At 36.8% G+C, this 12,500-nt stretch overlaps 1 protein-coding gene across 1 annotated transcript in view; it reads left to right on the top strand.

Annotated features, from left to right (window-relative positions):
* Positions 1-12,500, top strand: part of LOC306739976 (disintegrin and metalloproteinase domain-containing protein 9-like) — a gene marked incomplete at its 5' end in the record, with an annotated part of 43,683 nt that overhangs the window by 3,411 nt on the left and 27,772 nt on the right. The window contains 4 exons of the mRNA XM_079222076.1: positions 685-785; positions 2,968-3,026; positions 11,968-12,046; positions 12,403-12,479. Coding sequence (XP_079078202.1) covers positions 685-785; positions 2,968-3,026; positions 11,968-12,046; positions 12,403-12,479 — 316 coding nt within the window. The remainder of the gene's footprint in view (positions 1-684; positions 786-2,967; positions 3,027-11,967; positions 12,047-12,402; positions 12,480-12,500) is intronic.

Genomic DNA, 12,500 nt, shown 5'->3' with positions numbered 1-12,500 from the left:
ATAGAAACAATAGAACAGACAGAAACAATAGAAACAATAGAACCAATAGAACAGACAGAAACAATAGAACCAATAGAACAGACAGAAACAATAGAAACAATAGAACCAATAGAACAGACAGAAACAATAGAACAGACAGAAACAATAGAACCAATAGAACAGACAGAAACAATAGAACCAATAGAACAGACAGAAACAATAGAAACAATAGAACCAATAGAACAGACAGAAACAATAGAACCAATAGAACAGACAGTCCCTGCACATCACTCTGTTTTGTGTTCAGACTAAACAAACAGGGTATACAGTGTTTAACCCTCATGCTAGCAGTTTCCCCCCGCTCCCAGCCTTTAAGCTAAGCTAGGCTAACTGACCCACTAAAAACACAAGAGCATCCTCCACTGGACTCCCTACAGACGAAGACGCGGATGAAACCAAACAGAGGACGTTAAACCAAAGACTGCAGCTGTTGCCATGGTTACAGCTTACTAAACACACACACACACACACACACAAGGTTACTAACCATGTAGTCTGTTGTGAACAGATGGAGACAAACTGAACACACTTTACTGTGTGTGTGTGTGTGTGTGTGTGTGTGTGTGTGTGTGTGTGTGTGTGTGAATGCTTTCTCATGGACTTCAGCGGGTCTCCGTGTTGACGGCTGTGTGTTTCCTCCTGCAGACTCCCAGCAGACAGAACACCTCTCCTCCTATCAGCTGACCGTCCCTCGGCCAATAGGAGGCCGGCTGAGGCGGGACGTGGACGGCAGACCCCCCAATCAGGTACTGAGCTGAAGGCCCTGGTCTCTGAGCGACCTCTGACCTTTAGGAAACACACTCAGCAGAGAGACGGCTTCCTGTCTGCGTGACCTCGGCCTGCGCTGAGTCAGCAGCTCGTTATCTCTCCACCACCACAACATCCCATAATGATAACGAACCCCTCAGAGTAGTCGTACATTAAGAGATACATAATCTTATTATGAATACACATCTCCAATAGTGTGTGTGTGTGTGTGTGTGTGTGTCTCTCTCCTGCTCTCTGGTGTGTTTTCTATGCTCAAGCAGCATTTATAACCAGTTTATAAATGCGTAATAAATGTTTTTAAACACACTATTGTGTTATAAACGTGTTATAACACACAGTTGTGTCGTTAGACGGTTAACATTTTAAAAGCTTCACATTTAGGAGAATCCTCTTCTCTCTGAGAGTCAGAGGTTCAGATTGAAGGCGAAGAAGACGCTGGTTAGCGTAGCTTAGCACAAAGACTGGAAATGGATGGACACGGCTAGCTAGACGCTAGCTAGACACACGGCTAGCTAGACGCTAGCTAGACACACGGCTAGCTAGTGTCTAGCTAGCCGTGTGTCTAGCTAGGGTCTAGCCGTGTGTCTAGCTAGCCGTGTGTGTAGCTAGTGTCTAGCCGTGTGTCTAGCTAGTGTCTAGCTAGCCGTGTGTCTAGCTAGTGTCTAGCTAGCCGTGTGTCTAGCTAGCCGTGTGTCTAGCTAGTGTCTAGCCGTGTGTATAGCCAGCAGTGTGTCTAGCTAGCCATGTGTCTAGCTAGTGTCTAGCCATGTGTCTAGCTAGCCGTGTGTCTAGCTAGTGTCTAGCCGTGTGTCTAGCTAGCCGTGTGTCTAGCTAGTGTCTAGCCGTGTGTCTAGCTAGCCGTGTGTCTAGCTAGTGTCTAGCCGTGTGTCTAGCTAGTGTCTAGCCGTGTGTCTAGCTAGTGTCTAGCCATGTGTCTACCTAGCCGTGTGTCTAGCTAGTGTCTAGCCGTGTGTCTAGCTAGCCGTGTGTCTAGCTAGTGTCTAGCCGTGTGTCTAGCTAGTGTCTAGCCATGTGTCTAGCTAGCCGTGTGTCTAGCTAGCCGTGTGTCTAGCTAGTGTCTAGCCATGTGTCTAGCTAGCCATGTGTCTAGCTAGCCGTGTGTCTAGCTAGCCGTGTGTCACTCCAAACTCAGTTGTCAGGAGTGAAAAGGAACTGAATTAAGTTTTAAGTTTTGTAAATTAAATAAAACACGTAAACAAAAGTTATTATGATTTAAATAAGAAAAATACAAATCAGTTTAAAAAGGTACGGTGGCCTTTTAGGACATTTCTGCTGGTCGTCTCTGAAGCTGTGATGAATAAATAAATATCTCTGTTTCATTTAAACAGTAAGCTGTTTTTATTGTGAAGCAACATTCAAATAACATAATAAAATGTATTTTTCATCGAAACAAACTAGTCAAAAATCCCAGACCCTTAAAATATAAAATGCATGTAAATACAACAAACAATATTCCACCATAACATGGAAGATATTGAAGTGAAAGGAGCTGATGAGTAAATGTCTGTTGGATCAGAGCAGATGTGACCTTTGACCCCCGCTGTGTGTAGTCATGTCCTGATTCACCTTGCACACACACACACACACACACACACACACACACACACACACACACACACACACACACACACACACACACACACACACACACACACACACACAGGCAGTGCCAGGTGACTTTGGAGTTTAGTTTCAGTTCTTTGGACTTTTGCTGGCAGCTTCTCTCTGAAGCTTCAGAGAAGACTAGAAGACTTCTATACAACCAAAGGAGTCGCCCCCTGGTGGTCAGGAGAGAGAATGCAGCTTTAACACATGAAGCATATACTTCTATACAACCAAAGGAGTCACCCCCTGGTGGTCAGGAGAGAGAATGCAGCTTCAACACATGAAGCATATACTTCTATACAACCAGAGGAGTCGCCCCCTGGTGGTCAGGAGAGAGAATGCAGCTTTAACACATGAAGCATATACTTCTATACAACCAAAGGAGTCACCCCCTGGTGGTCAGGAGAGAGAATGCAGCTTCAACACATGAAGCATATACTTCTATACAACCAAAGGAGTCACCCCCTGGTGGTCAGGAGAGAGAATGCAGCTTCAACACATGAAGTTTTAAACCAACTTGTTTTCTGTCTTCAGGTCTCTTATGTCATCAGTGTGGATGGAAGCGATCACGTCGTTCACTTGGAGAGAAATGAGTAAGTAGTGATACTACGATCCAGTATCAGTGTACTGATGTACTAGTTTACTGATGTACTGATGTACTAGTTAACTGATGTACTAATGTACTGATGTACTAGTTAACTGATGTACTAATGTACTGATGTACTAGTTTACTGATGTACTGATGTACTAGTTAACTGATGTACTAATGTACTGATGTAATAGTTAACTGATGTACTAATGTACTGATGTACTGATGTACTAGTTTACTGATGTACTAGTTTACTGATGTACTGATGTACTAGTTAACTGATGTACTAATGTACTGATGTACTAGTTAACTGATGTACTAATGTACTGATGTACTAGTTTACTGATGTACTAATGTACTGATGTACTAGTTTACTGATGTACTGATGTACTAGTTTACTGATGTACTAATGTACTGATGTACTAGTTAACTAATGTACTGATGTACTAGTTTACTGATGTACTAGTTAACTGATGTACTAGTTTACTGATGTACTAGTTAACTGATGTACTAATGTACTGATGTACTAGTTTAGTGATGTACTAGTTAACTGATGTACTAGTTAACTGATGTACTAATGTACTGATGTACTGATGTACTAGTTTACTGATGTACTGATGTACAAGTTAACTGATGTACTAATGTACTGATGTACAAGTTAACTGATGTACTAGTGTACTGATGTACTAGTTAACTAATGTACTGATGTACTAGTTTACTGATGTACTAGTTTACTGATGTACTAGTTAACTAATGTACTGATGTACTAGTTTACTGATGTACTAGTTTACTGATGTACTAATGTACTGATGTACTAGTTTACTGATGTACTAGTTAACTGATGTACTAATGTACTGATGTACTAGTTAACTGATGTACTAATGTACTGATGTACTAGTTTACTGATGTACTAGTTTACTGATGTACTGATGTACTAGTTAACTGATGTACTAGTTAACTGATGTACTAATGTACTGATGTACTAGTTAACTGATGTACTAATGTACTGATGTACTGATGTACTAGTTTACTGATGTACTAGTGTACTGATGTACTAGTTAACTGATGTACTAATGTACTGATGTACTAGTTAACTGATGTACTAATGTACTGATGTACTAGTTTACTGATGTACTGATGTACTAGTTTACTGATGTACTAATGTACTGATGTACTAGTTAACTGATGTACTAATGTACTGATGTACTAGTTTACTGATGTACTGATGTACTAGTTAACTGATGTACTAATGTACTGATGTACTAGTTAACTGATGTACTAATGTACTGATGTACTAGTTTACTGATGTACTAGTGTACTGATGTACTAGTTAACTGATGTACTAATGTACTGATGTACTAGTTAACTGATGTACTAATGTACTGATGTACTGATGTACTAGTTTACTGATGTACTGATGTACTGATGTACTAGTTTACTGATGTACTAGTTAACTGATGTACTAATGTACTGATGTACTAGTTTACTGATGTACTAGTGTACTGATGTACTAGTTAACTGATGTACTAATGTACTGATGTACTAGTTAACTGATGTACTAATGTACTGATGTACTAGTTAACTAATGTACTGATGTACTGATGTACTAGTTAACTAATGTACTGATGTACTGATGTACTAGTTAACTAATGTACTGATGTACTGATGTACTAGTTTACTGATGTACTAGTTAACTGATGTACTAATGTACTGATGTACTAGTTAACTAATGTACTGATGTACTAGTTTACTGATGTACTAGTTTACTGATGTACTAGTTTACTGATGTACTGATGTACAAGTTAACTGATGTACTAGTGTACTGATGTACTGATGTACTAGTTTACTGATGTACTGATGTACTAGTTTACTGATGTACTAGTTTACTGATGTACTGATGTACTAGTTAACTGATGTACTAATGTACTGATGTACTAGTTTACTGATGTACTAGTTTGCTGATGTACTAGTTTACTGATGTACTGATGTACTAGTTTACTGATGTACTAGTTTACTGATGTACTAGTTTACTGATGTACTGATGTACTAGTTAACTGATGTACTAATGTACTGATGTACTAGTTAACTAATGTACTGATGTACTAGTTAACTGATGTACTAGTTTACTGATGTACTAGTTTACTGATGTACTGATGTACTAGTTAACTGATGTACTAATGTACTGATGTACTAGTTTACTGATGTACTAGTTAACTGATGTACTGATGTACTGATGTACTAGTTTACTGATGTACTAGTTTACTGATGTACTGATGTACTAGTTAACTGATGTACTAATGTACTGATGTACTAGTTAACTGATGTACTGATGTACTAGTTAACTGATGTACTAGTTTACTGATGTACTGATGTACTAGTTAACTGATGTACTGATGTACTAGTTAACTGATGTACTAATGTACTGATGTACTAGTTAACTGATGTACTAGTTTACTGATGTACTGATGTACTAGTTTACTGATGTACTAGTTAACTGATGTACTGATGTACTAGTTAACTGATGTACTAGTTAACTGATGTACTGATGTACTAGTTAACTGATGTACTAGTTTACTGATGTACTGATGTACTAGTTTACTGATGTACTGATGTACTGATGTACTAGTGTACTGATGTACTAGTTAACTGATGTACTGATGTACTAGTTAACTGATGTACTGATGTACTAGTTTACTGATGTACTGATGTACTAGTGTACTGATGTACTAGTTAACTGATGTACTAGTGTACTGATGTACTAGTTAACTGATGTACTGATGTACTAGTTTACTGATGTACTGATGTACTAGTGTACTGATGTACTAGTGTACTGATGTACTAGTTAACTGATGTACTAATGTACTGATGTACTGATGTACTAGTTAACTGATGTACTGATGTACTGATGTACTAGTTAACTGATGTACTGATGTACTAGTTAACTGATGTACTGATGTACTGATGTACTAGTTAACTGATGTACTGATGTACTAGTTTACTGATGTACTGATGTACTAGTTAACTGATGTACTAGTTAACTGATGTACTGATGTACTAGTGTACTGATGTACTAGTTAACTGATGTACTGATGTACTGCTGTACTAGTTAACTGATGTACTAGTTAACTGATGTACTAGTTAACTGATGTACTAATGTACTGATGTACTAGTTTACTGATGTACTGATGTACTAGTTTACTGATGTACTGATGTACTAGTGTACTGATGTACTAGTTAACTGATGTACTAATGTACTGATGTACTAGTTAACTGATGTACTAATGTACTGATGTACTAGTTAACTAATGTACTGATGTACTAGTTAACTGATGTACTAATGTACTGATGTACTAGTTAACTAATGTACTGATGTACTGATGTACTAGTTTACTGATGTACTAGTTTACTGATGTTCTAGTTAACTGATGTACTAATGTACTGATGTACTAGTTAACTAATGTACTGATGTACTGATGTAGTAGTTTACTGATGTACTAGTTTACTGATGTACTGATGTACAAGTTAACTGATGTACTAATGTACTGATGTACAAGTTAACTGATGTACTAGTGTACTGATATACTAGTTTACTGATGTACTGATGTACTAGTTTACTGATGTACTAGTTTACTGATGTACTGATGTACTAGTTAACTGATGTACTAATGTACTGATGTACTAGTTAACTGATGTACTAGTGTACTGATGTACTTATGTACTAGTTTACTGATGTACTGATGTACTAGTTTACTGATGTACTAGTTTACTGATGTACTGATGTACTAGTTTACTGATGTACTGATGTACTAGTTAACTGATGTACTAATGTACTGATGTACTAGTTAACTAATGTACTGATGTACTGATGTACTAGTTTACTGATGTACTGATGTACTAGTTAACTGATGTACTAATGTACTGATGTACTGATGTACTAGTTTACTGATGTACTAGTTTACTGATGTACTGATGTACTAGTTAACTGATGTACTGATGTACTGATGTACTAGTTTACTGATGTACTGATGTACTAGTTTACTGATGTACTAGTTTACTGATGTACTAGTTTACTGATGTACTAGTTAACTGATGTACTAGTTTACTGATGTACTGATGTACTAGTTAACTGATGTACTAGTTTACTGATGTACTGATGTACTAGTTAACTGATGTACTGATGTACTGATGTACTAGTTTACTGATGTACTAGTTAACTGATGTACTAGTTTACTGATGTACTGATGTACTAGTTAACTGATGTACTAATGTACTGATGTACTGATGTACTGATGTACTAGTTTACTGATGTACTGATGTACTAGTTTACTGATGTACTAGTTTACTGATGTACTGATGTACTAGTTTACTGATGTACTAGTTAACTGATGTACTAGTTTACTGATGTACTGATGTACTAGTTTACTGATGTACTGATGTACTAGTTTACTGATGTACTAATGTACTGATGTACTGATGTACTAGTTTACTGATGTACTAGTTTACTGATGTACTAGTTTACTGATGTACTGATGTACTAGTTTACTGATGTACTAGTTTACTGATGTACTGATGTACTAGTTAACTGATGTACTAGTTAACTGATGTACTAATGTACTGATGTACTAGTTAACTAATGTACTGATGTACTGATGTACTAGTTAACTGATGTACTAGTTTACTGGTGTACTAGTTTACTGATGTACTGATGTACTAGTTTACTGATGTACTAGTTTACTGATGTACTAATGTACTGATGTACTGATGTACTAGTTTACTGATGTACTGATGTACTAGTTAACTGATGTACTAATGTACTAATGTACTGATGTACTGATGTACTTGTTTACTGATGTACTGATGTACTAGTTTACTGATGTACTAGTTTACTGATGTACTGATGTACTAGTTTACTGATGTACTGATGTACTAGTTTACTGATGTACTAGTTTACTGATGTACTGATGTACTAGTTAACTGATGTACTGATGTACTAGTTTACTGATGTACTGATGTACTAGTTTACTGATGTACTAGTTTACTGATGTACTGATGTACTAGTTTACTGATGTACTGATGTACTAGTTTACTGATGTACTGATGTACTAGTTTACTGATGTACTAGTTTACTGATGTACTGATGTACTAGTTTACTGATGTACTGATGTACTAGTTTACTGATGTACTAGTTTACTGATGTACTGATGTACTAGTTAACTGATGTACTAATGTACTGATGTACTAGTTAACTGATGTACTGATGTACTGATGTACTAGTTAACTGATGTACTAGTTTACTGATGTACTGATGTACTAGTTTACTGATGTACTGATGTACTAGTTAACTGATGTACTGATGTACTAGTTTACTGATGTACTGATGTACTAGTTAACTGATGTACTGATGTACTAGTTAACTGATGTACTGATGTACTAGTTTACTGATGTACTAGTTTACTGATGTACTGATGTACTAGTGTACTGATGTACTAGTTAACTGATGTACTGATGTACTAGTGTACTGATGTACTAGTTGACTGATGTACTGATGTACTAGTTTACTGATGTACTGATGTACTAGTGTACTGATGTACTAGTTAACTGATGTACTGATGTACTAGTTAACTGATGTACTGATGTACTGATGTACTAGTTTACTGATGTACTAGTGTACTGATGTACTAGTGTACTGATGTACTGATGTACTAGTTAACTGATGTACTGATGTACTGATGTACTAGTTTACTGATGTACTGATGTACTGATGTACTAGTGTACTGATGTACTAGTTAACTGATGTACTGATGTACTAGTGTACTGATGTACTAGTTAACTGATGTACTAATGTACTGATGTACTGATGTACTAGTTAACTGATGTACTGATGTACTAGTTAACTGATGTACTGATGTACTAGTTAACTGATGTACTGATGTACTAGTTAGCTGATGTACTGATGTACTAGTTAACTGATGTACTGATGTACTGATGTACTAGTTAACTGATGTACTGATGTACTGATGTACTAGTGTACTGATGTACTAGTTTACTGATGTACTGATGTACTGATGTACTAGTTAACTGATGTACTAGTTTACTGATGTACTAGTTTACTGATGTACTGATGTACTAGTTAACTGATGTACTGATGTACTAGTTAACTGATGTACTGATGTACTGATGTACTAGTGTACTGATGTACTAGTTTACTGATGTACTAGTTTACTGATGTACTGATGTACTAGTTAACTGATGTACTGATGTACTAGTTAACTGATGTACTGATGTACTGATGTACTAGTGTACTGATGTACTAGTTAACTGATGTACTAGTTAACTGATGTACTAGTGTACTGATGTACTAGTTAACTGATGTACTGATGTACTAGTTAACTGATGTACTAGTTTACTGCTGTACTAGTTAACTGATGTACTGATGTACTAGTTAACTGATGTACTGATGTACTAGTTAACTGATGTACTAATGTACTGATGTACTAGTTAACTGATGTACTAGTGTACTGATGTACTAGTTAACTGATGTACTAGTTAACTGATGTACTAATGTACTGATGTACTGATGTACTAGTTAACTGATGTACTGATGTACTAGTTAACTGATGTACTGATGTACTGCTGTACTAGTTAACTGATGTACTGATGTACTAGTTAACTGATGTACTAGTGTACTGATGTACTAGTTAACTGATGTACTGATGTACTAGTTAACTGATGTACTAGTTAACTGATGTACTGATGTACTAGTTTACTGATGTACTAATGTACTGATGTACTAGTTTACTGATGTACTGATGTACTAGTTTACTGATGTACTGATGTACTAGTTTACTGATGTACTAGTGTACTGATGTACTAGTTAACTGATGTACTGATGTACTGATGTACTAGTTAACTGATGTACTAGTTAACTGATGTACTGATGTACTGCTGTACTAGTTAACTGATGTACTGATGTACTAGTTAACTGATGTACTAGTGTACTGATGTACTAGTTAACTGATGTACTGATGTACTAGTTAACTGATGTACTAGTTAACTGATGTACTGATGTACTAGTTTACTGATGTACTGATGTACTAGTTAACTGATGTACTGATGTACTAGTTTACTGATGTACTGATGTACTGATGTACTAGTTAACTGATGTACTGATGTACTGATGTACTAGTTTACTGATGTACTAGTTAACTGATGTACTGATGTACTAGTTAACTGATGTACTGATGTACTGATGTACTAGTTTACTGATGTACTGATGTACTAGTTTACTGATGTACTGATGTACTGATGTACTAGTTTACTGATGTACTGATGTACTAGTTAACTGATGTACTGATGTACTAGTTAACTGATGTACTGATGTACTAGTTTACTGATGTACTGATGTACTGATGTACTAGTTAACTGATGTACTGATGTACTAGTTAACTGATGTACTGATGTACTAGTTTACTGATGTACTGATGTACTAGTTTACTGATGTACTAGTGTACTGATGTACTAGTTAACTGATGTACTGATGTACTGATGTACTAGTTAACTGATGTACTGATGTACTAGTTAACTGATGTACTAGTGTACTGATGTACTAGTTAACTGATGTACTGATGTACTAGTTAACTGATGTACTAGTTAACTGATGTACTGATGTACTAGTTTACTGATGTACTGATGTACTAGTTAACTGATGTACTGATGTACTAGTTTACTGATGTACTGATGTACTGATGTACTAGTTAACTGATGTACTGATGTACTGATGTACTAGTTTACTGATGTACTAGTTAACTGATGTACTGATGTACTAGTTAACTGATGTACTGATGTACTGATGTACTAGTTTACTGATGTACTGATGTACTAGTTAACTGATGTACTGATGTACTAGTTAACTGATGTACTGATGTACTAGTTAACTGATGTACTGATGTACTGATGTACTAGTTAACTGATGTACTGATGTACTAGTTAACTGATGTACTGATGTACTGATGTACTAGTTTACTGATGTACTGATGTACTGATGTACTAGTGTACTGATGTACTAGTTAACTGATGTACTGATGTACTAGTTAACTGATGTACTGATGTACTGATGTACTAGTTAACTGATGTACTGATGTACTAGTTAACTGATGTACTGATGTACTAGTTAACTGATGTACTAGTTAACTGATGTACTGATGTACTAGTTAACTGATGTACTGCTCTGAGGTCTGAATGTGTACTTTAATCTGCAGGATGTCCTCTGTCCCACAACCCTCCGTCACATGTTCTGAACTTGTCCCCGATGTTTATGACGCTCATGCTTTATGGTAAATTAATTAATACAAAACTCCAGGCTCTCTGACGCTATAATTCTTTCTAAAGGACAGAACGTGTTGTTTAATGAACCTGTCGAGTGATTACTGAACCGAAAGCCGTTGGTTCCTTGAATACAAACACAATAGTGTTTATATAAATTAATCTATTGGGGTTTTGTATCAAAACACAAAGAAAACATCACAGAACATGTTGTTTGTCCTTTAATGAATCTAATCTCTAGTCTGATGACATTATATCACTCTCTGCTGATTAGCCAATCAGATCTGTCCGTTGATAATGTCAGCAATCTGCTGACTTCCTTAAATTCAGTTTGAATTCTTCAAGTAAACGTTGAGCTCAGCTTCCTGCTTTTGTAGGATCCAGTCTAGGCGGACAGGAAGCTTTATTTTGTAGGATCCAGTCTAGGCGGACAGGAAGCTTTATTTTGTAGGATCCAGTCTAGGCGGACAGGAAGCTTTATTTTGTAGGATCCAGTCTAGGCGGACAGGAAGCTTTATTTTGTAGGATCCAGTCTAGGCGGACAGGAAGCTTTATTTTGTAGGATCCAGTCTAGGCGGACAGGAAATGAGGCCAAAGTGACTTGTTGTTGTTGTTGTTTTCAGACTGCTGCTTTCTGCAGACTTCACTGTGTTCACCTACAGTCAGAACGGATCACTCAACACATCCAGACCACCTGTTCAGGTAACACACACACACACACACACACACACACACACACACACACACACACACACACACACACACACACACACACACACACAGGGTCTTTAACACAGTGTGGTTCTGGAGGACTAAAGTCTGCTCTCTCTCTGATATTTGACGACAGGTTAATGATTGACAGCCTCTGGACTTTTACAACAAATAACTTTATTGACATCAAATAAATTCTGTGATTTATTTTCATGAGGTCGTTATTAAACTTACAATAAATACATCAGGTTTACTGCTGATGTGATATAAATACATCACAGAGCTCATGTCTGCCCCCTGCTGGTGTGTCTGAGCCGCTGCATCTGACGTCTGTGTGTTGTGTGCAGGACCACTGTCACTACCAGGGCTTCATTCAGGACATGGAGGGTTCTGCTGCTGCTATGAGCATCTGCAACGGCCTCAGGTAACACACACACACACACAC

The sequence above is a fragment of the Taurulus bubalis genome, assembly GCF_910589615.1.
Source record: "Taurulus bubalis genome assembly, chromosome: 8".
Lineage (NCBI taxonomy): Eukaryota > Metazoa > Chordata > Actinopteri > Perciformes > Cottidae > Taurulus > Taurulus bubalis.
Note: the sequence above shows the minus strand (reverse complement) of the source record. Positions and strands in the feature narration are given on the sequence as shown.